The sequence below is a fragment of the Silurus meridionalis genome, chromosome 5 (genome assembly GCF_014805685.1).
Source record: "Silurus meridionalis isolate SWU-2019-XX chromosome 5, ASM1480568v1, whole genome shotgun sequence".
Classification (NCBI taxonomy): Eukaryota; Metazoa; Chordata; class Actinopteri; order Siluriformes; family Siluridae; genus Silurus; species Silurus meridionalis.
Genome location: NC_060888.1, coordinates 16,505,902 through 16,522,404, shown reverse-complemented (window position 1 = coordinate 16,522,404; position 16,503 = coordinate 16,505,902). Strand labels below are relative to the sequence as shown.

The window sequence follows — 16,503 nt, the reverse complement described above, 5'->3', positions numbered from 1 at the left end:
TTCATGGAAATTAAGCTTGGTTTCTATCTCGGTTTCTATTCCCCAAGTAAAGTCCATTTTATGCTTTGTACTAAATAAATCCCGCTCTTGTTGAACACTGATAGTGGCTGATCATCTTGCACAATATACCGAATAAGAGGTGTTATTTTTTTACTCACCTAGCAGTGTCTGTAGACATATTTTCTCGCCTAGCCAGCGTTTGCTGGAGTGTTGGTTCCTGCTGGGAGCTGCTAGCACTGAACTCTGCATGCTGAGTTTGATGTTTGAGATGTTTAATCAACTGCTCTAGCTCCTCTCCTTGATTTGTTCCCCATTTTTTTATACAGAGCACAGTTTGCAAGCTGCTTTGCTTTGATTGCCATCATTAATTGTCAAATCGTTTCAGATGGCTGTCATTCGGTGTGGTCTGTTCATTAGCGTGACAGTATGACAGCCAGTTTGTGTCACTCTTAGTGTTTGTACCTGGTGCTGGATGTTGGTATTAAGGCATTACTCATGGGTGGATGGGCACGATACACTACGCCTGACTCAGTGCACTCATAAAGCTAGAAAGGAGACGACTCTGGTCTGTTTTCGGACACTGTGCGTTTAAAGTGTAGAGTGTGTCGAGTGTGATGTCACATCGAGGAGGAAATTATACCTGTACACAACCGCACACGCACGCAAACACAAGCGTTTCCATTTCTAGCTACATTAAGGATTACACCCAAGCAAACAATCATGTCAGTTAATGATGCCTCATAAAGAATGCATGAGCTGCTCCTAGCAACATTAGCACAGCTTAAGAGCAGGAGAACAAACACTTTTCCCCTTCTAATGAGTGATTTAACTGGTCGAACATCAGTAGGAAGTCAGAGCTCCAGCACTGCAGCTTCCTAGCCATTTAAGTGCAAAACAGCAACAGCAGAGGCACCCTATGTCCACCCGTTTCCCTCTCTGATTTATCCTCTCCTTTCTGATTGCATTTTATCCTCCCTGCTGAGGAAAACCAGTTCTGAATATTCCCTCTATCCATCATGGTAAATGCCAGTGCTGTGTCCCCCAATCCTCCGCCCACCCCTGCCCACCTCTTCTTTGCTAGCATATTTCAGGGCCAATTCAATAAAATGGAAAGGTTTCCTCTGTGCTGAAGTGTTTGTGATTGTGTTTGCGCAGGAGCTCCAAACCACCACAGCCAGTCAACACTGCGGCCTCCACTGCCCCCACCACACAACGCGCAGGCCCTGTCTCACCATCAGACCTCGGCCAACTCTCTCAACCGCAACACACTAAGCAGCAGACGTAACCCCATCCATGCTCCACCCAACGCCCCGGGGGACGCCCCCACCACACCGGAGTCAGTGCAGCTGCAGGACAGCTGGGTGCTTAACAGCAACGTTCCTCTAGAAACCAGGTGAGGTCCGGCTTCTATCTCCATTTTTCTCTCTCTCGCACACACACACGTGTGTGTGTGTGTGTGTGTATGTGTGGGCACTGTAGTATCTCTCGCTTCAATTCTATTTATTAAGTACTTCCATAACATTACAAAGCTTAAAATTACATTGGACTTAATTTCCTGGATTGTTTAATGCCCACATGTGGGATTTATGAGGGAAAATCAGTCAAATGAAAAACAGTCAAATTGAATAATGACTGTCTCTTGCTATAATGACTCAACTATGTGTGTGTGTGTGTGTGTGTGTGTGTGTGTGTGTGTGTGTGTGTGTGTGTGTGTATATATATATATATATATATATATATATATATATATATATATATATATATAGAGAGAGAGAGAGAGAGAGAGAGAGAGAGAGAGAGAGAGAGAGAGAATATAGTCTGTTATCTTTTTATCTGTTGTAAATTTGCCTTAAATCAATACTTTTCAAGTTTTTAATATTCGAATCAACATTAGCATAGACAAAACAGGTATGCTTTATGCAAATGTATGTTTATCATTAATGAAACCATACTTAAAATAGAGCGTGAAGAAAATATATTATTGTGAATGTTTTTATGTGGGTAAATTATGGTAATTATGGCGTTTTAAATGACGTAAATCATCAGGACACCAAACGGAACTTTTGCTATGTTTCCACACGGATGTTTTTAATTGCCGGATGTGTGCATCATGGCAGATTTTGTTGCTTAATTTAAGACTTGGTGCATCAGTAAAACAACTGTTTAGTGATTAAAAATTATTTTTTGGTGGAGTTCATAATAGGGTTTTTTTTTATATTTAAGTAAAGAAATAACTTCCCGAATAAATGTGTGTTGCTGTAAAGGTTTGAACATATATAAATATAACTATAACTATAACTATATATATATACATATATACACATTTTTTTTAATGGCCTGGTACTGTCACAATGGCTATTTTATACCTAAACAACGGGATTGATGACAGTTATGCAAAATGAAAAAAAAGGAAATAAAAAAACACCTCGCTCGACAAGAGTGGTCATTCACAAACAATAGAGAGCTGTCCCAGATCTGATATAAGTGGCATTTTACAGATGTAAGCTTGTTTACTTTCACAATGAATTTCTTCTCTTTTCTGGCTTTGTGACTAAAAAGAACTGAAATTGAATCATGTCTTACAATGACACAACGGCTGCTCTGTTTGAAGTGTAGACATTTTGTACAGTATATAGGCCTCTCTCTCTCTCTCTCTCTCTCTCTCTCTCTCTCTCTCTCTCTCTCTCTCTCTGTCTGTGTCTCAGACCTTTGTTATATTCCCCTGCTGGTCAGTGGGTCCCCCCGCTGGTCCTGGATCAGAGCAATACGCAGGTGCTGCTTGCACTATTCATGAGCTAGGGCGGCATGTTTAATTCAGCTGGACAGAGCTGCGGCCTGTAGGAACTGCAGGTGCCTGACTGGCACGTAATTAAAGCAGGCCTGATAGACTGTACTGTATGTCATCAGTTCCAGCCACAGCTCAGGCATGAATACAGTAGGACTGCTGGGCTCTCTGTGTTCAGGACCAGAGAGTGGCAGGCCTTTATTGAGCTTAGGGGCATGTGCAGCAGTGTCACACGTATACTCACACATACACACTCACATACACACACAATGCTCTCTGCTCTTAACTATCCATTGAGCTTGAATGGCACATTCTTTCACACTGTCATTATTTGCAGCCATGCAGCCAGAGCTGTCATTGTACTTCAAATTCTTTCACGTGTAACTTCCAAGGCTGCAGATGTTGCCGGAGGAACTGAATATTTTTTGGCATGATATCTCAGGAAAGTTTCTTGCTTAAAGTAGGCACAATTTCATCACGACTGCCATGTGGTTATATTGTCTTACAGTGATGCACGATAAACACTTAAACGTTTGAAAATGTTTGGTCGAATAAATGCGCACGTATAAGTAAATAAGATGAACAAAGCAGTCAGATATATTAATGGTTAAATAGTAAAATATATAATTAATATTACTATATTATATATAATATATATAAAAGTGTGTATGTATATATATATATATATATATATATATATATATATATATATATATATATATATATATATATGAGTAAGACAGAGAGAGAGAGAGAGAGAGAGAGAGAGAGAGAGACTGCTGTGTTGTGACTTGGGTTTAATCTATTTTGTTTCCTGAACTGATCAATATCACTGCCATATATTGTCCAATACATTATAGAAAACAGAACATGTCTGGGCTCTGCATCTATATTTGCAGTGCAGCATAATTTACTGTTCCCTTTTGGATATGAAACATCAAATCAGGTTGACATCTATTCTTATCAGCTTTAAAAAAAAGAATGGATTTAAGAAATATCTACTGAGGCCCGAAGTTTCATTAGCAGCTTTGCTAACACACTTTAAATGCCAAGCTTGTCGTTACTGCCTGTATTTGGAAATTTCTCTCGGACTTTATTGCATCATCTTCAACAGAAATCCATTTTTCAACTCTCTGATGTTTGTTTTCAAGCCAAACAAAGCAACACTGAGCCGTGGCACCCGGAATATGAAGTTCGATATGAATTTATAAAAACGTCCGCCCTAAATGAAAAGGACTGTCCACATTCATTTGTGTGTATGCTGAAGCTTCACCGTTTAAACATTGTTAAGGGAGCCGGTAATCTCGAGCCTCCATCTGTTGAGACTCCACTGCCCGTAACGGATTCCTGTGCCAGCGAACAGTCTAATACTCGTGAGCTTCTACCTCCACTCCCTGCTAGCATTGTAGCATTCTACATTGTATCTCAGCTGCTTTTTAACTAGAGATCTGTCAGTGCAAATGGACCACCTGACATACACACAGACAGACACATCACACACCCATAATTCATTTTATTTCCACTCTATCCAAATTCATTAGCTGGCTATATTGGTAGAGGAAGTGCATGCATGGATGATTCAGTGAGTGGACTTATCAGTCAAGCTTTTTGGCACTGCACATCATGGCACACTTTACCGGCTCAGTCCGTCTGTAAATGTTTTACACAAGCACTGAATGTGTAAAAGCGAAGTTGCTTTTCCAACCTGGCTGCAAACTGGTCAATCCACCTGAAACACTGAGGTTCCAGAAGTGAACTCAGGTGTTGAAATCACCCTGCGTGAAAATGATCCACTAACAGGGCCAGGAGGCAAACAACACGATCGCTTGAATTTTGGAGTTTGACATCGGCAGAGTATAGAATGCGATTCATTGTCCTTTTTCACTGCAGATGCTCACAAAAAAAAAGCAGAAAAGGCTTTACCTGAAGTGCTGATCACACATTAGAGCACCAAACACAAATAAATAAATAAAAGGCATGTAACAAACATCCATTTAAAAAAAATGTGCAAAGAATAAGGACAACAGCTTTGTCGGCGGGGAAACAAATCTGTGATGTTGATGATGACGGCAATGATTGTGATGATGAGGAGGAGGACGACGATGATGATCATCTATTAGGAAACCCTGAACCTCCAGACTCTACAGTCCATTTCAGAGCAGGTCGTCTTCATTTACATGCGCGAGACTGATAACAAGCAAGTGAAGCAGTAGAGCTATTAAAATAATATTTTCCTCTAATGAACCCATGCTTTCAGGCCTTTTAAGTGGTGTAATAAGAGGCATCTTACACAGACGAACGCCCTCAAGGTGTTAATTGTATCTCAAATAAGTGTGCTGTGGTGCTAAGCTTTGATGATCGCTCGTGTCTTGCGAGAATATTACGGTTGTTTCAGGCAGTCTGAGATAGTGAGACTTCAGCAGGTTACGTCATTACTCCCCGTTTTTCGGTCAGATGTTACGCACTAAAGTTTATCTTCAAATATTTCTCTCTGTATCTCCAGTAGCAGGGAAGAGGGGCATTCTCACCACTGCTCTGGGTCTGACTGTACAGGAAAGGAACATTTATCAAACCCCTCTTCTTTAAGGGAAAAAAAAGATCTCCATTATGGTGGGTTGGACAGCCACTAGCCGAGTGAAGGTGCAGGAACAGGGGAGCTCTACAGCAACTAGCCTCCCTGTAGGCCTATTAAAGAAAGCTTTTTTTTTTCCTTCTCTTCCCCACATTCTCGTTCTCTCTGGATTGATCGCTATCTTTAGTCGATATCTGCTCAGAGACTTTGAAATTAAATGAATCTCGGGAAACTAGAAAGCAAAGTGTCTCTGGAGTGAACAGTGAAATGTGGAGGGGGTGATGGAGAGACACAGTGGGCATGAGCTAAATTCAGGAAGCTGAAAATCTCACTAAAAACGAGTGCTTTGTATATAAAAAGCCTTGTTTATTGTTTATTGCAATGGTCACTGGAAATATTTGTGTCATATCTGTGTGTGTGTGTGTGGAAAAAAAACATCGGAAACATTGTTGGGTCAGTGAAAGAAGGATCGCATGAATGCGATCTGTGCTGTCTGGGATGGAGAAGAAGACCGAGCGAGACAGAGAGGAAGGCAGAGAAGCAGGAACGCAAAGGAATCAGTTTGCAGCAGCATAAATGACTAAAGATGGCTGAGGCCATGCAGGGCTGCAATGGATGATTTCCAATCGCAGAGCAAAGCCTCTTCACCAGCTGATGCCAGTTTCAATTCCACTCTCATCTCGGTACACAGCACACTTCGCTATTCCTCTCTGCTCATATACACACACACACACACACACACACACACTTCAATATAAGATCTCTGAAAGGACCGCAGCATTGCAGTTTAGGAAGCGAAAAAAAAATCCCATTTACATGCATACCATATGAGATACTTTCAGGGATAGTTCAGCGATTATAGCGCAGTTGACTCTGTGTGTGTGTGTGTGTGTGTGTGTGTGTGTGTGTGTGTGTGTGTGTGTGCGAGCATAGGGACGTTACCTCCATCCTCTTCAGGCGCACAAACCGTTTGCGTGACATATTTCATATTTTGAATGAGGCTGTCTGCCAACAGAGCTGTCGGGGATTAGGATAAATGTTTAGCTACATAAATTAAATACATAAATCACAGATCTGTCACATGGACACATTCGAGTCAAAATTCACTGGACAGTAAGACAAAACATCAAATCAGAATGCGATGCAAGACGTACGGTGAAATGGAGGTTCAGTGGTTCAGGCTGTTGAACGAACGGTTATGAGTTCAACTCTCAGCACCGCCAAGCTGCTGTGTTCTTTTACAACAGGAAAAAGAACGAACTTTTACAGAGCAGTGCGTTTCCACAGACGCAATAATACTTAACAGTTCAGTCACACGTTTAAGAAAAGAACGATAAAATATTTTGTGGCATGCCGCATGCTGTTTTTTAGGCAAATAATCGATGAGCAGGTGGTGTGATAAAGCGGATTTATAGCGAACAGCAAAGCAGATTTATAGCTACATGTTGTCAGATATCCACAATACAAGCAGCATTAAACTGTGTTTTGTCATCGCCTACTTTTACTCTCTCTACATAGTTTTTCTTTTTTTTTCTTTTTTTTTTTTTTTAAACTGGCCACTACAGAGCACTGACCCATGAGACTCTTCCCATAAATAAACATTTCCTTACAAAAAATATGCACTGTAAATAAATCTATATATTTTTTCTTATTTACATAATAGAATGCAAGTCAACAATAAATGACCAATCAGATTTGAGGATTCAGCAACACTGTAGTGTTATGATGAGTATAATATAAATAAAGGCAACTATAATTGTGCACAGGGTGTAACTTCTGTTGCTGAAAAGTCCTTTGTAGGTGTGAAAGAGAAGAAGGAGCAAGAGAACCTTTTACCTGTTTACAGAATTAACTAATTCAGTATCACCATGCATTCGTAGGAAATAGTCTCTCTTTCTCTCTCTCTCTCTCTCTCTCTCTCTCTCTCTCTCTCTCTCTCTCTCTCCCCCTCCCTCTCTCTCTCTCTCTCTCTCTCTATCCCCCCTCCCTCTTTGTGTCTATTGCCAAGGTATCTGTGTGGGGCATATTTACATTCGTTGCTGCACACCGAGGCCAATTTGTTATCCTCACATCCTAACAGGAGCCAATCAGAAGGCAGGAGCCTGCGGCTCACTGAAGATTTATGGGCAATTTCTCTCCTTGTTCAGTACACAGATTGAATACTGGGCATGACACGCGAACCGAAGCTGCTGTAATTAGAAAACATTTCCGAGACTTCTGTCTGTGTATTTAGAAAACCAGTGGCTATGGATTGTGAATCCACAGAAGCTGCAGGTATTTATAGCAAAAGGGCACTGAGGCAGGCTTATCAAAATAGTGTTCATGTGAGCTAGTGAGCAGATGATTTTTTTTTTTGGTTTGTTTGTTTGTTTCTGAGGCGAAGTAAGATTTAGCGAATGTGATTGTGCTGTAAGTTTGGACTCGGCTACTGCTTTGTAGCGTTGCAGAAGGGTAAATAGCTCTCTGTAGGACTGATCCATTATCACCGTGGTCCTGATGCATTATTGAGTGCATGAGCTTGTATGCGCATGGATCAGCAATATAAAAAGCACTCCATCCCATCACAAGTTATTGTTTTGCTCTTGTTTTCTTTTTTTAATGCATTTTGTCTATGCAGACAAAACGTATTATATATATTTATATATTTTTTTTTACAAGAAAATCTACAGTGTGTATTACCACCTTAGTGTGCTCCGGATTAAATTGGGTTTCTCATTACAAGAGGAGAAAGTGATGCTCCGGAAGCCAGCACTGAGTGTCAATGGAGTCAGACTGCAAAATGAGAGAGAGAGAGAGAGAGAGAGAGAGAGAGAGAGAGAGAGAGAAAGTCAGAGAAATTTGTGAAAGTGAAAATCTTAAGGGGTAAATAAGCAAACAGCCCATTGTTTGACACTAAGTGGATGTTTGGTGATGAGGGGTTTACCACCTGTGTCACAACTAATGACTGGCAAGATACGTTAGCAGAACTGCATTATTTAACAAGACCTGATGAGAGTCTCAGAGACACAAATGCAGATACAGAGTGAGAGAGAGAGAGAGAGAGAGAGAGAGAGCGAACGCACATTTGTCCAACTCAGACAGGTCATTAATCAGCCAGCTCAGAGGAACGACAGGATGACCTCACCTATATCTCCATCAGGGGGGGAGAGAGAGAGACAGAGAGAGGGAGAATGAAAGAATAAGAGAGAGAAAGAAAGCTGTCACCCCAAGCTTCTTTTACTCTCTTTACATTTACTGCTCCCTTGTGAGTTTTCCCTCCAGCATTATTCCTTTTTTTTTTTTTTTAATTCCCCTGAGTTTTTAAAAACTGCAAAACTGCCAAAGCCTTGACACTGACCTCCACTTCCCCCGTTGGTGTCAGCTAAAGTCATTTTTTTGGGGGAAGGTGGGGGGTCTAGACATGTCCTTTCTTCCCGATGCTCTCTGTTTCTCCTAGCTGTCTTTGTCTGCTCTTTCTTCTGGACTCATCTTTCCATTCCTTTCTTTCGCTCTCTCCAACAATGCGGAGGGCTGAAACTAAACGTTGTAGATTTTTAACAAACTGAAAAGTTGGATCAGAAACATTTGATAACTCAATTAGTTTTTAAGTTTTTTCCATCAGTTTTTTGCTCCACACCCACAAGATGAACACTAATTCCATCACACTTAAAAGAGTTTGAAAGTTTTAATATAATATCTATCTAACCGAATCATTTGCCCATTGTCTCCATTAGCAGTGCGTTTTATATATGATTAGAGACACAAATGTTTAATGGTGTTATAACTCTCTATCATTTAGTAATCAGTTGACTGGAATCAAGGATAACATACTGTAAGTACTGACCCAGGAGCTTTATGATGAGATGATTTAACAGTCTCCTTCCTTTCTTTTCTTCTTACTTTAAACACCTTATATTTTAGAAACTTTGTTTTAATGTAATATCTATTCGGTATGTCGTAATGCCTCATTATACGTATTGTATTCTGAGACTTTATTTTGACTTCTTACTCTCGAATTCCATAATGGTGATCATTCGGCAGTTGCATGAATACTGTATATGCGTCAAAGACATTTCACTAAAGCAAATGTAGAGTAGGTAGAGTAAGAACTGAGTGTTATATTTCACAATAATAGTTGTTGTTGTTGATAGATTGTCAAAATGATTGAATCAAAATAGTAATATATTTCAATTGAGTATATATTATATATATAATATAGTATATATTATAATATAATAATCACATATATATATTCATCATTTTTATGATTATATGATGATTATTATTATTAAAAAATAATAATAATAATGTTTTTATTATTATTATCATCATTGGACCTCACCCCACTGGCCACACAGACACAATATACCATAAGATAAATATTATCCAGAATATATTTTCATTGCTCGACTGAATTGCCTGAATCTGAATCTCACTCACTTTCTCCTTTTCTGTCTCCTGTCCCAGCTGGTGTTGACATGTCTTCCCACACTCCTCCCAAACAATGCTCAACATAAATCACTGTCAATTAGTCACGGAGGCAAAAAAAAAAAAAAGAAAAAAAAAAATCAAGCTCTCTAATTTCATTTCACAATTACGACACCTAGTCAACACTCTCACTTTCCCTTGCAAATGAAAATTAAATGAACTTCACAGACAGACATCGAACTAATGGAATAAGTGTCACACAGTAGATTGCACACGCACTCCCTGACACGCACATGCGCGCGCTCATACAGCCTCCGACTCTCTCCCACCCCGAAAATCACCTTAATTAATTTCTCGGCATCACCCCTGTCAGCGGCTAAATGTGTAGCCACAACCCTGCGCGCTGGTAAAAATACTGTGGCATTTCAAGATCACTCGTTCAACCCTGCGAGTGGCGCCTGGGTGGCTCGCTAAGTCACTCTGTCACGGTGAAAGCGAGAGGAGCAGTGACAGAGAGAAGAGGCCTGGAGGAAGTAGTGTGGTATTTTTGGACAGGCACCTTTACACCCTGTCCGTCGTACTGCCCTTCAGTGTGAGACTGATTTCAGATCCTCCTCCTCCTCCTCCTCCTCGTTGCCTGTTGAGGCGGCTCCACTCTGCTTAACTATAGAGGGGAGGGTGATGGGACAGCGAGAAAGGAAGGTAGAGGGAGATAAATAAGAGGAAAGGGAAAGAGCAAAGAGGGAGGTGTATGTGTGCGTGTGTGGCATACTGTCAATTGAAGATGTGAGACGAATGGAGCAAAAGCTACAAGAAAGCGGGAGATGAATAGAATGAGAGAGTAAGAGCAAGCTTTTTTTTCCATCGGTGACCTGGACTTCCAGCTCGGCACAGCGACAGCTCAAACACACAATTACCATTCTCCTTCCAACTCCCGTGTGTGTGTGTGTGTGTGTGTGTGTGTGTGTGTGTGTGTGTGCGCATGCATGATTAGTAATGCCTGAGGTGGCAGAAATTTCAGACACAGCAGTGAGAAATAGCTTTGTTATGTAAAACTGCACATGGAATCTTCCACTGCCTCGACTCCTACATTATTATCATTTATTACCATTTATTACAAAATTAGTCACTATCTTCCCTCTTTTTAGTCAGAATAAAGCACAAAAGCATCTTATCTTTTCCTCTTTTCTTCATACTCCATGATTTTTTGAGACAGTCTTGGTTTTGAATTTGTTCTACTCTATGGTGTGTGTGTGTGTGTGTGTGGAGCTGAAGGTGGGCAGGTGCAGCCAGAGATAATGGCTACATACACCTGACTGATTTGGTCCTAGGGCTCTGACCCCACTGGGGCTACGGATATGAGCTGATAGACTGGTGTGGAAGCGACAGAAGCGCACCACCAGCACACAGACAGACGGGCTTTGAGCCAAACACAGCACAGTTCCGCTCTGGAAAATGGGATCATGTTTGGAAATATTGGAATCCATCTTGTGGAAAGTTGTTATTAGGGCTCATGCACCCGCGTGGTGTTTAAGTGTTAAGAGGCCGGAGAGATCTATGGGCCAGGGCCAGGGCAGGACACACCTTGCAGGCAGGCACTCGGAGGCCAGGAAAGCTTTCAGCCTCTCACTTTAGCTCCCATCAGAGTCTTAATCGAGGCTAGGGCCTAATGAAACTGACAGACCCAGTGACCCAAGCCTGGCTGATTGCTGCTGATAATATATTTAGCCTGGCCTTCTCCGCTGCTGCGTTCCCCAAGGCACCAGTATCTGAGAGCCTTCATTTACCGAGGTGAAGGCATGGGGTGCTGCTCAGGGTGCTGTAATTAAAGGCTAAATGAATTTTCTTTTTTTCTCTCAAAAAAGCACAAGTTCCATCTATAATGTAATGTAGCATGCAATCTGCTCAGGAGGATATGTTGATGGGAGTGCGGCTTTGGATCAGCAGCATAGATGCCAGTGATCATTCTGCACAAAGGTTTTACCCAAGATCTACACACTATGCCATACAGGATCCTGTAGAGTTTTTCAAGTGCTTCTGCTTCCTTGATAGATTGAGAGCAGTCGTTGAAGTGCTTTGTGCAGAACCTGTTTGCACCTGTTTGCCTTTACAGCTGCAGTGCGTCTGCGTTTGTTTTATGGAATTTCCAATTGTGTGGTATACGGAATCACACAAGCCTCACAGAGGCCTTCATTCAGAGATGTTTCTCTGTTTATTGTAGCAATATAAAAATGTCTATGAATGTGCTTACATGTCTTAAGTAGTATGTCTTTATATCTTGAAGGATGATTTTTTAAATTTTTTGGGAGGAATTCTGATATCCAGAGTGTTCATACACAGAGTGAGAGCTTTTTGCTCTGGTACACAAAATGCATTCCTCCAGTGTGATCATTACTGAATTAATGCTCTTGACTTCAAGTGCCTCTAATATCAGTGGGGGGAAAATAAATAAATGAGATGTAATTTTTGACTGCACAATTTACCGCACCTTTCGGCACAACAAAATGGCTGTTTTCATCGCCCACCTGTTCAAAACAGTGTTTCCTTTAGTTCCTGCTTAAGAGTAGCTAACTATACTTGGTATTTGACCTTGGCGCAGTGTTGTGAAAAATTCAGTCAACTAGGTTCATTAAACAAGAGCAAATATTAGTGGTCAGGTTCACTGATGTCATGTTATTTACATGCATTTCATTTTTTGGAAAACAGAGAAGTAGCACATGGACCAAAAAAGGTTTCTGATTAAATGGGTGCACTGGAAATAATGTCAAGAGAAAAAAAAAAAAAAATATATATATATATATATATATATATATATATATATATATATATATATATATATACATATATATATAGATATAGATATAGATATATATATATAGATATATATAGATATATATATATAGATATAAATATATAAATGCAGGCACTTCTTGAGTCACAACACCACAAGATTTTATTTAGTTACTTAGTCATTTTTGTTGTTTTGGTTGTGTAACTTTAACAGTTTTCTCTTAGGATCATTTTTAAAAGTGTGCTCGAAAACGCCTTAAGCTCTAAATGCTCAAAAATGGAGAAAGGACAGAATGGCATTTAGCGCTTTTCTATTTTAAAGCATGTCTCAGTGGAACGAAGATTATTCAGCTCCCTATAATACAAAAATCTTTTTTGGATCAGTTCATTATCATTGGCACCCTGTGGTACCAGTATCTTCCTCCAAGCTTTATTGCCACTAATGTCCCCTTCAGAACATGGGCTGGGATTGTGTGTGTGTGTGTGTGTACACGTGTGCATGTACTAGACATGCGCAGAGAAAAGCGTTCTGAATTATTGAGTGTTTGTTTTGTGTAAGTGTCCCTCATTGGGAGAGCAGCAGCCTGCAGCAAAGTATGTTCACATGCCATATGTCCATAGAGCTGCACTGAGGAGCTTTGGACACAGTATCCTTCACCCCACTGTATCCCTGCAGCACTCTGCACACACTCACACACACACACACACAGTATACAAAACTACACACAAGAGACAATGAAGGCAATTCTGAACCGACGATTGATTTGACCTCTGACTCTCTTTCACTGTGTCCTTCTTCTCCTCTTCTCTTATTACCTCATCACTGAGACCATAAATTCGTTTTACTCAACAACAAAAAAAAAGTTAACTTTCTTTTTTACTCTCTTTCTCTCTTTCCACAACAGGCACTTCCTGTTCAAGACGTCATCAGGAACCACGCCGCTCTTCAGCAGCTCGTCTCCAGGTTACCCGCTGACGTCGGGCACAGTGTACTCGCCCCCGCCGCGGCTTCTGCCCAGAAACACCTTCTCCCGAAGCGCCTTCAAATTGAAGAAGCCCTCCAAGTACTGCAGCTGGAAATGTGCTGCTGTCACAGCCATCTCGGCCGCCACCCTGCTGGCCATCCTGCTGTCCTACTTCATCGGTGAACACCGTCACAGTAACCACGCTCTATACTCCATGCTTCACATGCAGAATGTAGTATTTGTACTCATGGCTGCATTATTGCAGTGTCGAAATGCGCAGTAACCTTGAGTTTGTTTCACTCTTAAAACAATGTGCATTTAGAGGTAATGTTTTGAGGTTCATGGGTTGACCTTGTCCTATGCTGGTTTTGTTTGTCTTAAAGAAACTATATGTTAGTTTTTATCATTATAGGGTTGATGCTGGCCGATTGTTTAGTTTTGTTTTCTAAAGAAATTCAATTTCAAAATTAAGACTAAAAGAGATTAAAATTTTGAGTCAAAGCAGACCACCTGTAATTACGGTGTAGATGGAATAGCGGAAAAATGACCCAGCAGCTTAAAGTATTTCTCAGTATTAGTAGCGGTAGTAGTAGTGATATTAGTTGTAGTAGTATAAGTGGTATTGTGCTAGTAGTAATAGTGTGTGACATAGTAAGTGTATGTAACGTCATTTAAAGAACCATACATGTTTTGTGTAAGATTGTCTCCTTCTTTACCTTTTCCAGTCACATGGAAGGTGCACATTCTAGGGTGACAAGTGTTTGTTAGTTTTGGTGGTGGTAGTGGTAGTAAGTAGTATTTGTTGCAGTTGTAGTAGTAGTGATAGTGGTGGTAGTATCTGTTGCAGTTGTAGTAGTAGTGATAGTAGTATTTGTTGTGGTTGTAGTAGTAGTAATAGTGGTTGTAGTGATAGTGGTGGTAGTATTTGTTGTGGTTGTAGTAGTAGTGATAGTGGTGGTAGTATTTGTTGCAGTTGTAGTAGTAGTGATAGTAGTATTTGTTGTGGTTGTAGTAGTAGAAATAGTGGTTGTAGTGATAGTGATAGTAGTATTTGTTGCAGTTGTAGTGGTAGTGATAGTGGTGGTAGTATTTGTTGCAGTTGTAGTAGTAGTGATAGTAGTATTTGTTGTGGTTGTAGTAGTAGTAATAGTGGTTGTAGTGATAGTGGTGGTAGTATTTGTTGTGGTTGTAGTAGTAGTGATAGTGGTGGTAGTATTTGTTGCGGTTGTAGCAGTAGTGATGGTGTTGGTAGTATTTGTTGTGGTTGTAGAAGTAGTGATAGGGATAGTGTTGGTAGTATTTATTGCGGTTGTAGTAGTAGTGATGGTGTTGGTAGTATTTGTTGTGGTTGTAGTAGTAGTGATTGTGTTGGTAGTTTTGTTGGGGTTGTAGTAGTAGTGATTGTGTTGGTAGTTTTGTTGTGGTTGTAGTAGTAGTGATAGTGTTGGTAGTATTTGTTGTGGTTGTAGTAGTAGTGATAGTGTTGGTAGTATTTGTTGCGGTTGTAGTAGTAGTGATAGTGGTAGTAGTATTTGTTGTGGTTGTAGTAGTAGTGATAGTGTTGGTAGTATTTGTTGAGGTTGTAGTAGTAGTGATGGTGTTGGTAGTATTTGTTGTGGTTGTAGTAGTAGTGATTGTGTTGGTAGTTTTGTTGGGGTTGTAGTAGTAGTGATAGTGTTGGTAGTATTTGTTGTGGTTGTAGTAGTAGTGATAGTGGTAGTAGTATTTGTTGTGGTTGTAGTAGTAGTGATAGTGTTGGTAGTATTTGTTGTGGTTGTAGTAGTAGTGATAGTGTTGGTAGTATTTGTTGTAGTTAGTAGTAGTGATAGTGGTAGTAGTATTTGTTGTGGTTGTAGTAGTAGTGATAGTGTTGGTAGTATTTGTTGTGGTTGTAGTAGTAGTGATAGTGGTAGAAGTATTTGTTGTGGTTGTAGTAGTAGTGAAAGTGTTGGTAGTATTTGTTGTGGTTGTAGTAGTAGTATTTGTTGTGGTTGTAGTAGTAGTGATAGTGTTGGTAGTATTTGTTGTGGTTGTAGTAGTAGTGATAGTGGTAGTAGTATTTGTTGTGGTTGTAGTAGTAGTGAAAGTGTTGGTAGTATTTGTTGTGGTTGTAGTAGTAGTGATAGTGGTAGTAGTATTTGTTGTGGTTGTAGTAGTAGTGATAGTGTTGGTAGTATTTGTTGTAGTTGTAGTAGTAGTGATAGTGGTAGTAGTAGTATACAAGTTTGTGTAATGGGTTTGTGTAAATCGTTACTGCTGATCAACTGCAAGGTTCAGAATCATGATTATGAATGCTGTGGATTATAATTTATTGCACCACATATAAAAAATTTGTGAGAGTAGGATTTTTTATGTCCAAGTGACTCAGTGCCTGAAGAAATGCACAGGACAGATGGGGTTGGCAGATGTGAGTCATGGGTCCACAGAACTGAAATGGAAAATGCAAACTGTTGAGATGCTTGTAGGAGTGTGACAGACTGACGATTTAGGTTGATGCTTCAATATAAAATGCAACGGCTGAAATTAATAGATGCAACAATCGTAAATAGATTATTAACAAAGAGGGAAACATCTGGTTTGAAAAAGAAAAGCCATAATTTGTAGACATATGCGTAAATAATGTAATAGTTCATCTCAAGCCATGCTTCTAAGAGACTTTTCTGTTTGAATTGCCTTTTTCCGTTTTTTTGCATTTCCCAGTGCATATTGTAAGCCTTTGTGTTTTCATGACTACTGATTAATCGAGATGCTTCTGCTCATTATTTGACACGTCTGATGAGGAATGGTGATTTTCTCCTACTTATTCCTAGCAATCTGCCTCTGGTCGTAGCCTGTGATAGGCTCTATTAGTCATTGACTCGCACATAGCTATTGTATAATTTATTCCAACTTGAGAACATAGAAAAGACTTCCAGATTGCATCTGTGAGGGACATCTTTAAGAGTTTCATTTTACAGACACATTGTCTGACCTCTCTAGTTTCA

The 16,503-nt window shown here is 40.1% G+C and overlaps 1 protein-coding gene across 7 annotated transcripts in view; it reads left to right on the top strand.

Moving 5' to 3' along the window:
* tenm2a (teneurin transmembrane protein 2a) overlaps nt 1-16,503 on the top strand; it is a 290,186-nt gene that overhangs the window by 223,090 nt on the left and 50,593 nt on the right. For 5 of the 7 annotated variants that reach the window (XM_046849490.1, XM_046849488.1, XM_046849486.1 and 2 more), the window contains 2 exons: nt 1,156-1,393; nt 13,460-13,713. In XM_046849490.1, the coding sequence (XP_046705446.1) occupies nt 1,156-1,393; nt 13,460-13,713 (492 nt within the window). The remainder of the gene's footprint in view (nt 1-1,155; nt 1,394-13,459; nt 13,714-16,503) is intronic. The other 2 variants (XM_046849489.1, XM_046849487.1) reach the window with 1 other exon arrangement.